The 20,524-nt window shown below is 32.9% G+C and overlaps 1 protein-coding gene across 3 annotated transcripts in view; it reads right to left on the bottom strand.

Moving 5' to 3' along the window:
- PCDH17 (protocadherin 17) overlaps window positions 1-20,524 on the bottom strand; it is a 97,031-nt gene that overhangs the window by 55,251 nt on the left and 21,256 nt on the right. Inside the window, exons 2-4 of one of the 3 annotated variants that reach the window (XM_087865109.1) lie at window positions 6,623-6,681; window positions 6,317-6,489; window positions 256-310 (exon numbers count right to left, since the gene is read on the bottom strand). In XM_087865109.1, coding sequence (XP_087721235.1) covers window positions 256-310; window positions 6,317-6,489; window positions 6,623-6,681 — 287 coding nt within the window. The remainder of the gene's footprint in view (window positions 1-255; window positions 311-6,316; window positions 6,490-6,622; window positions 6,682-20,524) is intronic. The other 2 variants (XM_045811004.2, XM_045811003.2) reach the window with 2 other exon arrangements.

A 20,524-nucleotide genomic window follows, 5' to 3' on the forward strand; every position in this document is an offset into this window, starting at 1 on the left:
TGCTTACTAAAAGCAAGAGAATCTCAAAATCACGTTGAGTCTATAGTAAATCATGAAGCACTTGTTAGGGAGGCTTTACGATGAGAACAAATGTGAGGGTGATAAAATCTCTCTATTTTCATGATACCAGCTGCTGGATTCTAGAAGCAGATGTTTGCACATGAGAAAAAGAGATGTCATTGAAACTTTTAAAGTTAGGTGAACTATGGGACATTTGCAAAGTTTGGTAACCAAAAATAAACTGAAGTTGCTCACAGTTTGGGGAATATTTTATCCAGTAAAATGTAAAGCCAGATGAATTTTGCAAGTCCTAAAAGACAACACAAGAGGGTGAAAAAGTTGATATTAACGTTCTCTTAAGTAAATGCAATCCAATAAAAACTTATAGGGCTTGAAAATAATAATTCTTGGCAAATAATATAATTTCTTAAATGCCAAACATTTGAATCATAAAGCAGCAGTGCCTTTAAAAATTTGTAAATGATTTCTTCCTAGCATTAAATATTCGACAGTTCCTTCTCGCTGCCCCACTCCTCCGTATATGGCAGTAATTTTCCAATTCCTTCCTAAGACAAGTTGACTATTAGTAAGTTTACAGCAGCATTTCTTTTAAAAATTATTTTCAGAGATTGCGAGATGGCTTATGAGAGGATGGACGTCACCATCACTTCCGTGTCCTTACTTATGTAGAAGAAATTTGCTGTTGCCTGTTATGGGAAGGTCTGGGAAAAGACACTGATGGATTGGAAGGGTCAGAGCTGCAGTAACCATATTGCAGCATAGAAAACAGAATGGAAGCTTGAGACTGAATATAAAATACTATCCTGGTACTTTCCTATTTCGGGTCAGTTCTAGAGGGAATTGCAAAGTAGGTTGAGATTGTGTTCAGTGTCCTAATCCTGTCTCAATACCCCCCTCCCAAATCCTGCATGCATGGTTCCACCTGTGTTTTGGTGGACACGAGCTTCACCTTCTATTCTCCCATTTCCCTACTACTTCTTTTTAAAATCATTCCTTCACGTCAAAGTATAGGTTGTGGAAACTTTAAACTGTTTCCTTTCTAGACATTATTAGAAATATGGTGAAATTACAGTCATTATGCAGTAAATTAGGGAGGGAGATTTGAAGGAATGGGGCTCAGAGCCTCGCCAAACTCTGAAATCACATAACAAATACTGCAGTCCTTTAAACTATCCTAATCCTGTTTTGAATATGGGGCCCACAAGCAAATTTAAGCACTGACTTGGAAAAAAAAAAAAAAAGGAACAACAACAACAACAAAAATCCATTAGCTTTAGTTTTTGTAGTTTTCCAGAATGTCCTCTGGGAAGAGGGAAGGTAACCCTTAAGAGTGTAATTTAGTTTTAAAACTGAATTCACTGGAGCAAACCTGGCTTATTTGGTATTGCTATTATTCTCAACTTTCTATTGATTTTATTTTTATTAGATTTTAATCAGGGATTCCATTGTGAAATGTTTTGAACCCAGAATGTAATTTAAGAAGTCAGATTTTCTGGCAGAAGAGAAAGGACTGGGGAGGCACAGAATTGAATAGAAAACAAACAAACAAAAAAAGAAATTATAGGGCAATTAAATAAAAGGAGAAATGAGAAAGAATTTGAAAGAAGCAACTCCTGAGGATCAGAAGAATCCTGAAATCCAGTTACAGAGGAAGGGGCCAACAGCTGGCCACCTAACAGGAGCATTAGATTCCCTGTCGGTGATGTTTCTACTGCCATCGCTAGCAAAGGCTGTGGACACTTACAATGGGTGATGCTATTCCACTAGCTTCTGGCTTCAATTCAAGAACTTGGGTTCAGTCAACTATAAAGACAGCAGAAAACTGATTATCCTTGAAAAATTGAGAACAGTCCTAAGCTATCAATAGGGACCTCAGAGAAATCATCAGACAGCATTTTGAACACTGCACATTTATTATTTGGGAATCAGTACAGATAATTTAATTTTAGGGAAGGCTTACTAATCTTTTTAAAGAAGAAAAAGTTATTGCTAACAAGCAAAATACTTTACCAGACTTCTGTAGTGGACAGAAATTCAGAGCTACAGGTACTTCTTTAAAGAAGTCAAAGTGGATTGCTTTACCTACCTATCTACCTACCTACCTATAATTAATATTTGACAAAGGGAGTATGGAGAAAATCTAATTGACAAATAGAGAAGCAGGGCACAAAAATGCAATCAAATAGAAAGAAACTAAGTACATTCTTTGAGAATTATTTAAATCCCACTAAGAGAAACTAAAATAACCTATCTGTTAGAGGATTTATTAATATAAAATCCTTAAAGCTATCCCCAACTGTAGTGCCATATATCACCCCTTCAATTAGCTACTGAACGCTTTCAAATATTTTTGCTAAAATAATGAGTAAAATATACTAGTGCTGTATACTTGGGATGATTAAGCTGATGGAAGAAAAAACACAGTAATCAGGAATAGAACAAATGGGAAAAATCTGCACAAAAGAGAAGAAAAAGGTAATATTTGAACCAATAATATGAAATCTCAAAGGTCTAAGTCATTTGCAAAGGAAAGCCATTATTAGCATAGGAAGTTCCATTGAAAATACGAAGATTATTTTTGGAATTGATTCTAATTTCTAAGTTTAAGAAATATTTTGTTTTAGAAATAGAATATTATTTTTCTTAATAGAAAAAAAATTTAAACAAGGAAAGAAGCCAACTCAATTAATATAAAAATGTAAAATATAATATGCTATTGATTTCTTTAATTGAAATGTGTTAAGGCACTACTACAAATTTTTAGGAGGAGAAAAAGACTCATGAGCGGGTTTCTTTTTGTTTAGTTTTTGGTTTCTTTCTCCTAAGAGGAAATTTACTTTTGTTTCTTAGGAGATTTTTAAAGGTGTTAAAAGTTGGGTTTAATATTTGAAATCTGACATGAGATAATTGCTTAAATACGGCTGTCATCATCTTTCATCTGTAAAGAAAATTATTTTTTATAGGTGTGCATTGAATTAATTTGGCATTGCTTCTCATGATGCTTTTCAAATAAATTAACAGAGGACATTGACCAAGACAATGGCTGATTGCTTCTTCAAACATTTTAAAATTATTTCTGAGTAAACTGTTCATTACGGGAATAGTTTAAAGCACTAGGTAAGAGGAGAGGCTCTGAAGGCATGCCATTTTATTTCTAACGCTGACTTCACTACTTACAGCTATAGAATATTGACAAAATTTCTCAATATCTACTAAATGTGAGAGTAACAGTACTTACCTATTTATAAATGCAATGAAAACTAAATAGGATAATTAGTTTTAAGTACTGAATATTTCATTCAATGCATATGAGTTATTTTGATATTCTCCTCTAAGGTTTGCATACATGAACTAAGGTTTTAACTCACTCTTCAATGTTTATTTCATATCTAGTCATAGAAGTGAATCAGATTGTCTATTTGAGCAAATTCTCCCTTTTGGAAACAAAGTTGTGTAGAAAAGACACAAGTTTTGGCTATATCTAGACCTAGGATAAAACTCCAACCTGCTGAGCAGGTTAATAAATTTCCCATAAGCTCAGTTCTCTCACATGTAAGATAAAAATGATAAGTATTTTAGAGTTTGCAGGTTAAATAAGCTAACATTGAAATGCAGCCAGTACTGTTTATAGTAAATAATAAAAGTTCAGTAAATGCTAGTCTCCTCTTCCAATCTAGATGGGTAGATAGATAAGTATAAACATAGATACAGGAAAGAAAGAAAGAAAGAAGAAAGAAAGAAAGAAAGAAAGAAAGAAAGAAAGAAAGAAAGAAAGAAAGAAAGAAAGAAAGAAAGAAAGAAAGAAAGAAAGAAAGAAAGAAAGAAAGAAAAAGAATAAGGAAATAAGGAAATAAGGAAAGGAAAAGAGGGAGGGAGGGAGGGAGGGAGGGAGGGAGGAAGGAAGGAAGGAAGGAAGGAAGGAAGGAAGGAAGGAAGGAAGGAAAAAAAGATGATATGGATGATGGAGGTAGAGATAGATAAGATGACAGATGGAGGTAAATGAGAGAGATGAGAAGTGAGAGAGGGGGAGGGGGAAGAGACAGAGAGAGAGAGAGAGAGAAAGAGGAGGAGGAGAGAGAGATGTCCCATCTCTACTAGTTAACATACAATTTCTTGAAGGCAGGCTCCAAATCAAATTTATTTTTGATGTTCCTAAAGAATTTAACTATCTTCACGTATTGAAAGGATTTATAGATATTTATTAAATAAATGAATTAATAAACAATGAATCAATGAAATACTCCTTTAGCTAATCTTCCAAAATCGTGTTTTAAAGTAGAGGTCAGTATCTCTCCTATAATTCATAGATTATCTAAGTGTGGCTTTCAGATTCCTAATAATTTTCCCATATTTATTAATAAGGATGTGTGGAAACTACTTGTTTTAGAGGAGACATTTGCATTAGCATTCACACTCTTAGACTAGCTATTGTTTTATGTGTAGCACTAATTAAAATATATGCCAAATATATGTTCTTCTAAGAACAATAGCCACCTTCCTAAGGTATTATTTTCCAATAATAAAATTGAAAAAACAGATTTTCAATATAAATTACACCTTCAGACATGAATAAAACCCCTTCCTTTTTCTATAAGGCTCCTTACCCTTCCCATCAAATACATTGCTCACTTGATTGATGAAAAAAATTTAGAGTTAATGTGAACAACATATAAACTTTTTTTGATTAACAAAGTTTCTCATGAAGATATAATAAACGCAAACTCTTCACTTACTCTATGCGGCTTTACAAAAAGTAGCCAATGCATTATCTGTCAATCACTTTATTATACACATAGATGAGTCTATGTTAGGTTCTGTATTCACATATCAAGATCCAACAATCCATTATTTAAAATTTGTCTAAAAAATTAACATATTAAAATGACATAATCAAAACCCATCAAGATCATTTAAGTCACTTCAAGTAAACATTCAAATTTGTAGGAATTATGAGTATTCCATAAGCGTTCAAATACCTTTTATTGAAAATAATTTCAAACGCAATATTGCATTGTTAGACAAAAAGTTGCGATGGTATATTTGGCAGTTATAACTTATCAAAAGAAGGCTCTTTGGGAGGCCAACTTTAAAATAAATGCAACATAATTATATTCAGTGCAGAAATTTAAATATATATTATACTGAACATATGTATTTATCTCTGTATTGAATTTATCTATGTGTGAATGTGTGTATTAAAATTTCAACACGATTTGAGAAATTAATAAACATGATATATGTTGAAGTATGTGTGATATGACAGACTGCCCTACAGGCAAAAATTTATTTTCTACAAATTGTCAATCAATAAATGACTTAGAAGAATAAATGGCTATGTCACATAGTTTAAATGTAGTTTCTCATTAAAAACTGAAATAATAAATATTAGCTATATTTAAATACTATTAGTATTTTGAAAGCTAATATTAACAAATATAACATGCATTTGTAATTCTGAAATCTGATTTATACAATTGTTGTTTTCATCTTTTATAATGAGACATAAAAACCTATTCACAGTGTCTAAGTCTTACACGCAAGAGTTGCTTACTTTTCTTTGGATGAATCTTTAGCAAATATTTTATTATGTTTGAAACAATAAAAACATCAAAACTAATAAAAAGGCATATCAAACAAATAAATTGAAGATAGATTTTTAGAAAAAATATATGTATTCATTAAGAAGTGTTTTGTTTTGTTTTGTTTTGTTTGTATCTCTATCAGGGTCAACAAGTACATGTTTATTTGACATCCATGCAGATTTAGATATAAATCCAAAAAAGGAGCCAAAACTCTGGCTTCACTGTAATTTGACTCTTGAAAAACTACTCTGAAGCTAAAATTCATACTAAAAATAAACAAACATGGCTAAGAGCTATAAAATTCCAATCAGGTTTTCATTTTACCTAAAAGTGGTGAATTTATTAAATTTAATCTTGTAAATTTGTATATTAAGATGTACATATCTAGCTAATATAGGCCTTATTTTCCTTGTTCATAAAACACAAAATGGGAAAGGTTAGGAAGTGTCCATAAAGATAAGAACAATCTAGTGACTTTGGTCAAGTTCTCATTTTAAGAAGATTACAGACTAATATCCATGGCCTTCCTTTTTCTGTTGTCACTGAGGTATTGAATAGCTGCTTTCTGTCTGGGACAAGCTCGGGATTTGCTGTTTCTTTTGATATATTATCAATGGTCCATTCCACCGTGATAAACAGCAACTCTAGTACTAATAGGTTTATAACGATTGCTTAAGCTTTACACTTTGTAAGCATTGGAAGGCTTCACTCACCTTGTTCAAGTGGTTGGCTTTTAGTTGAAGTAGTTTTCATCTTGAGTGCCTCCCTAACAGACATGTCACAGCAGGAGCCTTTGTTAGTGTCTTGGTCACTGTCAGCCTGATCACTGTCCCCGTGCCCACTGTCTCTCAGGCTGGCTCTTTCTGGGTCCTTAAACGTGGAGCTACTGAAATACATATAAAGAAAAAGAAGAGAAAGGGTTGTCTCTACGAGTTTGAATCCGAAGTGTAGTCTCTTGCAAAGCAATTTTGACACGAATGCAAATGGGGAAGCCGAGAAAGTTATTTAATAGGCCTTACCTTTGAACAAACTGCTGCCTGCTGCCCATGTAATTGGGCTCTGCGGGAAAATTGTCTGTCTGCGAAAGAGAAGGAAAAAAATACGTATAGTTGTACACTGGACAAATCTCCTGCAGAGCAACAAGATTTCCTAGTGGAAAAATGATTAATAATTCAAAAATTCCCTTAATCTTCAGATTTGTACATTTTAATTAAATTGGAAATTGCTGACATGTAATTATGTACTCAGAACAATTAAATGATTCCGGTCCACAAATTACCTGTTAAAGTAAACAATGAGCCTGTCATAACTGGCATTCTCTGTTACTACCAGGATGGATTACACTGTCTTGTGTTGTTTCATTACTTAGATATTAAGATTGAACATTTGTGGGAGGAGTGGAAAAATGACCTAATTTCTCCATATTAAAAGTGTGAATTATTTAATAATGCTCATTTTTAAACATAATTACATCATCTGCTGGGATTCTATGCCCTCCTTGTAATATCACTTAAAGTCATCCACTTCTCAATTAAGAGATACAGGGCCTTTACTTCAAATTTTGCCAATAGCAATTACAAACATGGCACATATGGCTGAACTCATCTCTATAATTCATCCTCATCTCCATTCCCACTATGGCATTGAAGTCAAACTAGGCTGTGGAAAAGGGTATTACTTCTGGTTATTAAAAACAAAGTAAGATAAAAACAAGAACTAAAATGTTACTTAAAATATTGAGAGTAAAGACATTGAGAAACCAGGCTTGTTTTTGCGGTTGTTTTTACTGCTTCCAAACTGATGTGGAGGTCTGCCAAAAAGAACTGAATTCTCCTTGTATCATGGAACAGAGTCTTTTGGGAGAAAGATACTAGATCTTTCATAGATCTCCCTATACTGTACATTCATACACATCACTTCTTCTTGCAGCTGACTCAGCGACAAAGCTTCTCCTGTTTTCTGCATCACTTCATATCACACCATTGTGCTCTGAAGCAGCTACGGATTCATACAAGATCACCCGGCATGCAAGTATCAGTGACACGGGAGCATGCAATTCATGAAGAAGAGGGGCCAAGGTAAGGCTTAATGTAGTACAATATATGTTTTCCTTATAAGTAAAGCTAATTTAAACTAACAATACCCTTTTTACTTCCCATGTAATAATTTAATTTTGTGGCTTTCTTGAACTACTACTGGAAAGAAAAAAAAAAGATAAGTTAAGAGTAATGGCTTAAAGTTCTAAGTTTCACTGTCTAAGTTCGAGGACAGGAAATACCCCCAAAAATGTGTTAATCTATAATCTGTTTTTTGTTGTTGTTCAAATGACCTTTATCAAAGTGCAAAGATGAAGGTAAACAAGGTCAGTACATTTCTCACTTCTAATCCACTTTAACTAGTAGTTGGTAGCAGACATTTTTCATTAACATGTTTTACTAATTTTTAGATTCTGTGAAGCACCTTAATTCTTCTTTTCATAATGGCAAACTATCAATTCTTAAGGATAACAATCTTCTCATAAAAATAATAGTGGCGGCGGGGTGGGGGGAAGGACACCTGGGTGGCTTAGTTGGTTAAGCGTTGGACTCTAGATATCAGCTCAGGTGTTGATCTCAGGGTTGTGAGTTCAAGCCCCACGTTGGGCCCCACGCTGGGTGTGGAGCCTACTTAAAAAAATTAAATTAAATTAAATTAAATTAAATTAAATAATAGTGGAAAACAACACTGGGGCAAAATATTTGCAAAAGAATTTTCCCAATTTTTAAAACTACAATTACTTAAAAACTCCACATTTTAACTTAATAAAATCTGTTGAGTTGGTCAAAAACATGTATGCAACCCATTACTGCTGTCAGTTAAAGACTAAGCCATGAATGTCTTAGAACACTTCAGAAAAACAGAGTCCTGGGTATTAAAGAGAGAGTAAAATTAAAGTGAAAGTGGAAACTCTGGTTTTTATAAGTGCTATTATAAGTAACCTTGTGACTTTAATGGCTTTAATTAGGTGGAGCGTCACAGGCTATGGATCCCTATCCAGTTAGACACAGGGAGACAGACTGGGAAACTTTCCTCCTTCTGTTCTAATAGGGACAGTATCTGACAGTGCTTGCCTATTGCTAAAGTTCTAAACAGCTCTGATAAAATACAGGACTTAAACTAAGAAGTAGAATACATTTCCCCATTGAATGAAGAGCTATTTTTAAATCGTGTGTGTGTGCATGTGCACGCGTGTATGCATGTTTGCATGTGTGCATCAGAGTGTTCGATGAACACTGAGCAAAAGTATTGCTACCAAATGTTATTTTGATGAAAATAGAAACACGAGAGGAAGTCATTAAAAAAAGGGATTTTAGATGAAAAGAAAAATGAGAAAAATAAAAGTAGTGAGAAAGGCAAGAGAAAAATAGGAGAAAGAGAAAAAACAGAAAGAGAAAAAATACTGTGGAGGAATGAGGGTGGAGAGAGGTGAAAAGGAATGTAAAAAAAAAAAGAAAGAAAGTTTGGTTTATTATTGTAGAATTTCGCAAAGTACAACTTTTAAAAATTTGCAACTTAATCAGTAGCAGAATATCAAAAGTTTACTAATAATGCCTGCATTTATCCATTAAAATAGGTAGGAACGTGAGAGACTGTGTGTGTGTGTGTGTGTGTTTATAATTACCATAATGAAATAACCATTTGGCCTTTAACAAACATATAACTAACTCACTATAAAAACCACACTGGTTTTTAATTTAGAAAATAACATTTTCAATATCCAGGCTCCAAGGGTGTCAGAAAACTCATTTAAAATAATCTGAATATAAAATAACTGTATTTGCATAGAAAAATGAAAATAGACCCAAAACAAAAGCCATATGTACCACAGCATCATTTAATTTAGAAATAGAAGGGCTTTAAGATATTTTCCAATAATGTACTCTAAAAATTTAGTTCTACCTTGCACATCTCTAAATCTTAACTTTTAACTCCATGAAGAAAGTAAAATTTGAGGTCAGATACTTGCAGCTTTTTAGATCTCAGCAGAGTAATTAAATATGAATATTTGTAACTCTTGAAAACTTTTATCCTCTTTCACACAAACTAATCATACAAACTAATGTTTCCCTTCAAACTCAACTTGAATGCAGTACTTTTACTTTTAAAACATATAATTTGCTTATTATTTTTTTAAAGTACCTGGAATTGGTAGGTCGTTATAGATAAGTTCCAAAATAAATACCTTAAAAACTTTAGAATATGATGATCTTTTTAATCTATTTCAGTTAAGATACAAAGACAAAAGTTGGGGAATTTTTTTTGGTGATTATTTCTGAACTAACTTATCAAACTGAGCCCACCCTCCTAGTTTGACTTTTTTGTTTTATTGTTTTTTTGTTTGCTGAACATGAAAACTTGACTTAGATATTCTTTACTTTCCTTTGTACTGAAAACACAAAGAAATAAGTGATCAATTAAACAGACACACAAAGTGGATAAGTAAGTCTGCACGATATGAAGGGTTTCTTTGATTATTTGCCTCTGTGTATTTCTCCAAAAGTACTCAGCAGATTGTAGTCAATTTATAAATGATATTTGATATCAGAATTTTTGCCAGCAGAATAATAAACTATTCTTAAAGTGTATTATAATATTTATATATTTTACAATTTGCTCATCTTATTATGACTCCTGAAAACAAACCATGATTTAAAAAATAAACGTCCATGAGGAAGATCAAAAGGAAGCACCTACTGAAACTGAACCAAGTTGGCTGAAATTGGGTAAGTTCTTTATTTGCGGAAGTAGATTAATTTGATATGACCTCTTACAAGTGCCTAAGAAAGTTGAGTTGACAATGGATACTAAAAGAAATCAAAATAGATTTTTTTACTATTAAAATGGTAAAAATAGAAATTTTTAAAATATATAAAGCATTTGACAAATTCAACATCTATTAATGATAAAATTCTCAGCAAAATCAGGATAGAAGGAAACTTCCTCAACTGTATGAAGAGCATCTACAAAAAAAAAAGTATAACTAACATCATACTTACTAGTGAAAGACTGAAAGTTTTCACCTTTGCTTTCACCACTTTTATTTACCATTGTACTAAAAGACCCAGCAAGTTCAATAAGGCAAGAAAAAGAAATAAAGGATAAATTAAAAAGGAAGGGCAAAAATTTCAGTTATTGTATTCACAGATAATATTACTGTTTAGACAGAAAATAAGAAGGAATCAAAACAAATAAATCACCAACAAAACTTCTTAGAACCAATAAATAAGCTAAGGTTGCCATATTCAAGGTTGTTACACAAAAATCAATCATATTTCTATATTCTAGCAATGAACTATAGAAAACCGAAATTTCAAAAGCAATACATTTATCATAGTTCCCTAAGAATCAAATACTTAGCGAATGAATATTTTCAAATAACGAGTACAGAATCTGTACCCTGAGCATGGCAAAAAATGATGAAATAAATCAAAGAAGACCTAAAAAGATGAAGAGATATATTGTGTTAATGGGGTGGAAGACTCAACATGGTAAGGATGTTAATGTTCCTCAAATAATCTAGACACATAACATAATAACATTGACACGTACAGCATGATTATGTGTCAATATAGACAAGATTCTAAAATTTATAACAAGAAGCAAAGTGACTATAATGGGCAAAATAATTTTGAAAAAGAATAAAGTTGAAGGAATCACACTATTATGAGACTTACTAGGAAGCTACACTAATCCAGACAGTGTAGTATTGTAGACAGAAAAGACACACAGATCAATAGAACAGAAGAGACTGCTCATAAGTAGCCCACAGAAATATGGCCAATTGATTTTTGACAAAGTTGCAAAGGCAATTCAATAGATAATTCAGTAGAAATGAACCTTAACCTATACCTCACATTTATATATATACAATATGTGTGTGTGTGTATGTGTGTGTGTGTGTGCTTAAGATGGATCACATGTCTTAATGTAAATGTAAAACTAAAGAACTTTAGAAGAAAACTTAACAGAAAATCTTTGTGACCTGACATTTGGCAGAGTTCTTAGACATCATACCAAAAAAGCATAATCCATAGGGGAAAAAAAAGACCCAAACTGACACAGCAATTTGGTATTTACCTTAAAGAAATGTTAACAAGGCTCACATGAAAGATTTGTACATAAATATTTCCAGGAGCTCTCTTTGTCAAAACCGGAGTCAGCCCCGATAGCTTTCAATGGGTGAACAGATAAACAGACTGTGGTACACACATGCACTGGAAAACTATTTAGCAATAAAAAAACAAACCAGTGATGTAATAACATGGATGAATCTCAAAAGCATTTTGGTGAGTGAAAGAAGCCAGTTTCAAAAAATCGCATAACAGATGATTCCATTTATAAAATTTCTCAAAAAAGAAAATAGTAAAAACTATTATGACAAAGAAAAGATCAGTGGATGCCAGGTTTAAAGGTGACTATAGTTACAGCATAAAGAACTTTTTTAGGGTGATAGAACTGTTTAGTATCCTGATTATGGTGGTGGTTTCATGAAGCTTTTATACGTACATGATTAAAATAACATAGAACTCCACACTCCAAAAAAGGTTCATTACAATATGCTAATAAAAGGTAATGACAAATTAAATCTAAAGTGATATCTGCATGTCATATATACTGAAGATACTTCCATCTCAAAGAAGATTATAAAAATACAAGCTCTTTTATTAAATATCTCCAATTAATAGTGTTTCTGAACTTTGTCTTTTAAAATTATATAGAGCCAACTTTTAAAACCTATGTAGAAATTCCATATTCATTGGGACAGACTACAAATGGATTCAGGATATAAGGATCTATTTAGTCACACTAGCAAACCCAAGCAACAGTTCTATAAGACAGCCACCTTAATATGAATTATTTAGCTAAATTTTCATTTATTTCAAAGATGTTTTTCTTGTGTGCAGTTCCCGTTTTCCCAGCCATAACATAAATACTTCAAAGGAAGTTTGCAGACTGCATTTATTGCAAAGGAACAGCTTTTTTTTCCCCTTCTTTTAAGTAGGCCCCATGCCCAATGTGCAGCTTGAACTTGTGACCCTGAAATCAAGAGTTGCATGCTCTACAGAGAGCCAGCCAAGCACCCCAACAAAGGAATAGTTTTTTTGTTTCAATGCAGGAAACAAACATGGCAACATTGTGAAGAGTGGGGATCCATTCTCAGAAACGGTGAGTTTTTAAATTTAGAAAATGCTTTGTAAATTGATTCTACATTTGGAAGTGAATAAAATATCTTTGCAAAGACTCTAAAGACATTTAATATGAAATGATTAGTATCTCAGATGTACCGAAGTGTATGCAAAATATCTTCAAAATAATTTTGCAACTTTGGTGGTAAAATTAGGATATGCTATTTAAAATGTGTGGTTTTATATTTTATATGAGATAATACCTGAAAATTTCTTAGTTATTGAATCCAATTCTTGTCATAACTTTTACATTTTTTTAAAAAAATCCTACATGCAGCACTGTAATAATCATGAAATAATGATAAGTGGGTGTAAGTCTGAGCAATTTTAAAACAATATTTGGATTTCTAGAAAATGAGACAACTGTGGGATGAGAAAAATAAAGACCTCATCACTTTGAGTCTCATTTCTAATTAATTTCTAAGACAAAAAAAAAATCTGAATACTATTATTTTCCAAAAGTATTCCTGCAAAAGGAAAACAGAAAAATAATTTGAGCATTAGGAAAATGAATTGTATGGTTAGTTTTCACCATCATAGATGCTATTTCAGTAAATGCTAGAATTCAATCTGTGATTAGTACAATCATTATGTGATAAATATATACACAATACCTTGGGGCTAATTTGCCAATATTATCTTATATTTCCCATTACAGAGTCATTGGGGCAGTCAGGAAATTTCCAATGGAGAAAACAATTTTTGACAAACCAAACAGCCCTGGCATTTCCAGAATCATTGGTGTGGAAACATTAGGTAGCAGTGGTTCCTAAGCTGCTGGTATTCTTGATATTCTTTTGCCTTTCTATGTCTGTTTCTTTATCAAAGAGGAGACCTTTGAGACAGAGGCTCAGTGGGTAAAATTCATTCCACAAACATACATTTAGCTTGGACCCTAAGCAGTATTTAAAAAATCCAGCTTTCAACAATGTAAAATTCACAATACCTGAGATCTGATCAGGAATTACAAGGTATGCAATAAACTAGGAAAATATAATTCACGACTAGGAGAAAATCAATAAAAACAGATCCAGGCACAAAAAAATATGATGGAATTAACCAACAAGAAATCTGTTAGAATTTAAAAAATATGGTCAAGAACATGAAAGCCTGAACCTGAGAGTGTGTGTCTCCTTAAATTTTGAGCCCTCAGGACCTCTTTTGTATCATCTTCATCTTGGGCCTAAAGGAGAGAAATAGATACAAAAAAGACCCAAATGGAACTTCTAAAAGTGAAAACTACAATATTTGAGATTAACAATACATTAAATAGGACTGACAGCAGATTAGACACTGAAGAAGAAAAGATGCAGCATTTTGTACCAGGTTCTAAAAGCATTTGCCTTAATAACTGTATATATATAATATTAAATTTATACTTTGTGTTTGTCTGTACAAGTTTTACATATTTGTGTCAACACTGTCTTTTTAAATTTGTAATATACTAGAAAGTAGAGACAGTATGTCAAATACAAGAAGGATCTCCCAAAGGTTGCAATACAAATATGAAGAAAGTTTTAATTCTAGAGGTATTGATTTAGAATAGGAATTGTTAAAGAAAAATGAAAGCATGTTCTTAACTCTTTGAAGTCATCATTAAGAGAGAACTTCTCACAAGAGAATTTGGGGTTGGATGTGTAGTTATGGTGTTAAATCATATCATTATAGCTTCAGCTGTACTGAGATGATTAGTGTTTTCCTGCTTCAGAGGCACAAGGGAGTGGAATTTTGAAAATTCTTTTGAATTAGGGACATAAGGTTGACTGCATATATTGATGCCATTGGGTTGAAAACAAAGCCAAGCACGTTGAACTTTTCCCTTAATTCAAAGGCACTGCTTTTCACATTGATAGCAAGCATTCTCTTTGCAGCAGACTGAACACAAGGGAGAGTTAAGAGGTGAATAATTCACTTTAAGCCTTTTCATACCGACATTGCTTCTGATAGCTTTGCCTTCAACAGAATATATGGTGTGGTTCTTTCTACATTGCTGAAGTAGGCAACAGCATTTTAAGCCACCACTTATAAAGTTATCTGACAGCACCTATGGCTTTGGAATTTTCAAAGTGCATGAGGTATGGCAATAACTGTATTTATCAATGATTTTCAAAATAATACATTTTATACAAGTATAGTGTGGTCGACATTTGTGTTTTGCAACTAAAGGCATAATAAAAACATGAGAAATTCTTACCACATTTAGCAAAAACTAGCATTACTTTAAATTAAAAATGAGAGGACAAGAACAGCCACATCCTGTAAGCGAGCATTTTAAGTCTACTGCTCAATTAGGATGACTGAGATGATTTTTTTGAAGTAATGTGGCTGTATATTAAAAGCTCTTGCAAGTGTTAACTCTTTTGTAAACGACACTGATAACTTTAAGAATAACTTGTGTGTCAGAATTTAATTACGTAATTTATGAATCTTAAAGAAAATCATTTTTGACAAGAAAGAAGAAAATTGAGATAATCAGGTAAGAGGAGTGCTATTTGTTATCTATAAAAGCACACAAAATAGAGAATAGTGCACATTCTTTTTTTATATTTGCTGAAGCTTGGAGGCCATAGGCCACCAAGGTGCCACTGAATGTGACATGCGTTTTCTCACTGGCAATGGCATAGAGTTATGCCATGAGTTGATATCTTAGGGGGAAAAAATCCAAAATTCGAGTTGCTAACTTCAACATCTCCAGTTAACCCGTTCTCTTCAGTACAGCCAACCTCTCCATGTCAACCCCAGCTAACACCCAGTCTTTTCTTTTTCTTCCAGTGGTGGTAGTGGTCATGGTGGTGGTGATGGAGGAGTTCTATTCCTTTCTGTTTTTTATTTGTTTGTTTGGTTGGTTTTTGCTATCTCTCAGCCAGATATGTTGTCTTAGAAGACTCACCTCTGCTTTCCTCATATTGTGCTCTTTTTCTGTCTCTGTTAAGAATATGGAAGGATTATCCCACTGGAGGGAACACCTAAAACTGGATTCTCTGCAATTGGGCCTCCAAACTAAGCCGTCAAAGATATATGCAGCCAATGAACATTCCTTAGAAGTCTGAACTTCTAGAATTCTGACATATGTAGAGAATGAGAGAAAAGGGAGGGAGACGAATTGGTGACTCATGATTTTACTTATTATCCCCATGAATGCCGAGTCTTCTGCAAGATACATTTCCTTAAAATCTTATTTTATTAGGCTTACAGAACGTGCTAACAAGTAAAAGGAAATTTTTATAAATTGATGTATTTAGATTCAAACCAGTTTACAGTCTAATTCATTTAGCTAATATGGACCTGCTTTGAAACCATACTGCACTGAATCTAAATTTATGTAAAACGTGTCATGGTGCACTTTCTGGGGTAGGAGGCTTGGAGTATGCTGTCCTGTATTAGGATTTATAAAACAGTATTAATGATGTTTATTATTCATTCTTCCCAATTGTCCTAGAAGACACAGCAGTGTTACTGTCTATGTGGTTTCTTTAACAGAGAAACTATAGCTAACTAACTTTCATAAAGTTACCCATCATATAGCCAATTCATTGTAGAACAATAACCTTGACCGTGACTGCCAGGACCGGTCAGTTGCTGCACTGCCTCTCTGAGAAACAGAGAGAGATAAGCCTCCATCCCAATATTTTCAGAAGCAAGTTAATGAGAAATTAATGCAGCTTGCCTTGAAGAGCTTTTAAAAATTACTCTTACACACTAAGAAATAGGAGTGCTACTATCACCCCTAATAATAAGACAACTCATTGAAAAAGTCTGCACTTTTACCTTTCTATATTTGCATGTTAAATTATTTGAATATGCTGAACATTATATATAACTCCAATAACTAGATTTCTTTTCCTTTGGCCAATAATATAAAAAGGTCTAATGGCCATTTATTACCACATATTCTAAAGCATGCAGGAGGCCTAACTGTAAGATTACTTACCATCATGATAGTCATATAAATTGTCAAAATAAGCACTTCTGAACACTTACCTTTAAAGTACAAAAGAAATTGAGGGTATTGCATTTAGTCAATCATTATGTAAAAGTCCCAAAAAACAAATAACTAATTTAAAAGGTGAACTGAACTGTATGTCTGTTATCCAAAAAACAAATAACTAATTTAAAAGGTGAACTGCACTATATGTCTATTATCCATTTCATCAGTTTATTTTTTCAAAATACACTCAAATTAAAAACATTATGAATGCAATGATTTTGATACACACAGTTCACCAGTCTTGCTCCCCCAAACATTAAATTTTTAATCATAAGATAAAGTCAATTATTATATAATTATTATTATTCAGATAATCCACTGGGTAAATGAAAAAAATTATCAGTAAGATCAGGTTCCTGTCTGATTTTGCATCTGCCTTTCAAATCATCACCTGTAGAGGCGTATTCCAGTTCCTAATAGGATTAAAAAAATAGAAGGAATTCAAGGTGAAATTGAATGATGCAACGCCTTTCTCATTTTTTTCCTTCCTCCAACTCTTGATGGAGAATATTTAACTGTTTAGAAGCAATAATGCAGGCAACCAGCTAACCAACCAATGTATTTTACAATAATTAGTAAATACTTCAGGGGAATTTTGAAGCCCCTAGTCTTTTGCATGGGTTTCAAAGATAATTTACTATGCTTTCCAAAATAACAAAAATCATATACAAATTTAAATTTTCAAAAAAATTAGCCATTGTATTTGAATTTCTGGTTTGAAAAACAAAAGAGTAATGTGAGAATACAATTATGAAAATTTAGGAGATAATATACAAGGAATTTGGAAGACCTGTCCTCAGAAATGACTATTACAAAGTAAAGGCATTCCTAAATTTGAAGAAAAAAATTAATTATTAATCAAATTTATGAATATTAGATTACTAGAATATTTATCATTTTCCCTCTGAAATACAGGAATAAGTATCACACTCAAAATGTATGATTCAATGGAAAGAGTCTATTTTAGGTTGGCATTCATACCTGAAATTAAAATAAAACTAAGTGTCTTTACTAATGTTAACAGATTTTTAATTAAACATTAGCATGAAATGAAATGAACTATCTCTACTCTTTATCAGACTGACACTTAATACCTAATTCAAGTATCCCCAGTTTTCTTTGCTTGGAGACTTCAATTCTAAGATTTTTTTCTCCTGTAGTAAAAGCAGCAGTCTTACCTACACAGTCATTTCATGAGATAATAGGCCTGCATTCTTCCATATCTAATTTTGAAATAATGGACAAATGCCTTGATCTTGTTACAGACTATTTATAATTTACATGGTACAGGTTTTTTTAATACACAAATGGAAAGAAATTAAGAAATGTTAACAGTTAGTAATGCCTTATAAAAATAGTTGGTGAAACCTGGCCTGTGGCCTACTATCTATTTTCGAAAATCAAGTTCTATTGGAATTCAGCCATGCCCTTTCATTTGTATGTTGTCTATGGCCACTTTCATGCTTCAATGGCAGAGTTGAGTAGTTGTGACAGAGACCATATGGCCCATAAACCCTAAAATATTTACTATCTGACCCTTAACAGAAAAAGTTGCAGGCTCCTGGCTTAGAAAAACAGTCTCAGTTCTTAACCTTATAATGAAAATTTTCACTCTATTCACTCCTATAGATAAAATACTAATGAGGCATTTTCACATATACACTCTGTTTAATTAGGTCATAGTTAGGAAAAAACAAACAAACAAACAAAAAACAACAACAACAAAAAAACCAACCACAAGTCATTTTCATCCTCTACGGGACAGACTTCTCTCACAGAGTTTGCATTTTGGAAGGTGCCTGATTGAAAAACTGTTCATATTTTTTTTAAGTGGATTTCAGTGTTAGGTGATTTGTAGCATGTTTATATTCAATTCCAAACTACTTAAAACTGTGGAAACTACCATCATGGGAACACCTGAAAACAAAATGCACTTCGACACATTAAGTTTCCTGAAGTGCATTACACGTTCCTCTAGAGTGTACTTAGAATAAGAGTAAGTAACCTGTTCTTTCCCAGAGAAAAGAACTCTTCTGTTCTTGGTCCTTTGCCCCCTGTGCTTCCTTATGTATTTTACAGGGAGGTTTTTGTCATTGTTTCTCAACCTCTCCAAATCTATTCCTTCCTTTCAACCTCACCAGCTGGAACCATTATAATTTCTATTTTATGGATGGAGAAACTGAGGCCTGTGGAATTCATGAAAGGCTCGCTGGAGATCCCAATATGAGTAAGTAAGAGGAACAAGTTTCTTTTGACTCAAAATCTTGCGCTCTTTCAAATAAAAACCTGCAAGTACTATAATGATCCATCTTCCTTTTGTGTGTATCATGCTTTGCTTTCTAGTCTATTTATCATTGTCTGATGTATTTTACAATTTTATTACTTTCATTCTAATAATGCTTGTTAATCAATGTTCCCTACTGAGTTCTGATATCAGGTCACACCCCTTTGAATGGCTTTGTTCCTGTAATTGTTCAGCTCTGAATCATTTTAAACACAGATAAAAGCAATGAGGTCTACTGGACAACTTTGATTCAAATAAAAGAATCAAAGCCAGTCCTATGATCAAATCTGATGATCCTGGGCTGCTTCTGGAGTCTCTAAAATTTGGAAATATTTTCACTATATAGGACCGACTTACAGACCTTCTTGAAGCTACTGCTGGTTGTCAGTTTGAAAGACCCTGCGGCAATGTGTCATATCTACATAGGTCCCAGCAGAATTTCTGAAGCTTAGTATACAGGGGCCTTAAAGAATTCTTTTCCAAATTGACCTGCATTCTAGGAACTAAGTTGCAGTAACTCATAGTAGCAATTATTCATGCTATACAATATTTTCACACTCCATAGATACCTCAATAGAAATGCATGTTAAACATGATATCTCAACTGGTAGGGGAACAAAAACCCTAAACTCTGAGTCAGATGACATTAATTCTCTATTCCTAGCTAGCTGTATATATGTGAGTAATTTCTGTGCTTCAGTTTTCTCACATGAAAAGAAGTGTAAATGAAATCAGATGTTATCATATGTCTCTAACTTTCTGGTATTCATTGCCCTACAACAGTGCTTTTGTGGAAACTTTTCTTCAGTTTCTACCTGGTGTGAGCTTTTCTTCCCACAAGGTCTCCCTGCATAAAAAGCACAGTTCTTAAGGAAGACTTAATAACATCTTTCCACTTCAGAATTTACTTTGGTAGTGCAAGAAGTTTAAAATATCTGAAAATAATTTTTTCGAAAGACAGTCTATCAAAAACCGGTCACTTTTAAAAATGTCTACTTAACATTAAAGCAAAAGTGACCAATCCTGGTTTAGAGAGGTCAAAATGGAAATTTGTGATAAAATAAATTAGCATTACCAAAAATTACTTTTTTATAATCATAAGTATTCTGGAATAAAATTGTACTGTTATACAGTTGCTAACATTTGGTCCAACTAAAATATTGTTTTTATGGAAAATATGCCTGCATATCAGTACCCTAATTGCTTCAGTGTTTTATGTTATTTGCTGCTAACAACAACAACCATATGTGTTAATGTTTATTCAACATTTACTATTGATTATATCCTTTATATGCATAATCATATTTCGTCTTGAATTCTTACGACAGCTTTATGAGTAGCAAATATTATTACGCCTAATAAGAAAACAGAAAAAAAGTTAAGCGACTTGCTCTGGACTGAAAAGCTATATATATATTTTTTT

Source organism: Ursus americanus, chromosome 10 (assembly GCF_024610735.1).
Source record: "Ursus americanus isolate L20-20 chromosome 10, mUrsAme1.1.p, whole genome shotgun sequence".
NCBI classification, from domain to species: domain Eukaryota; kingdom Metazoa; phylum Chordata; class Mammalia; order Carnivora; family Ursidae; genus Ursus; species Ursus americanus.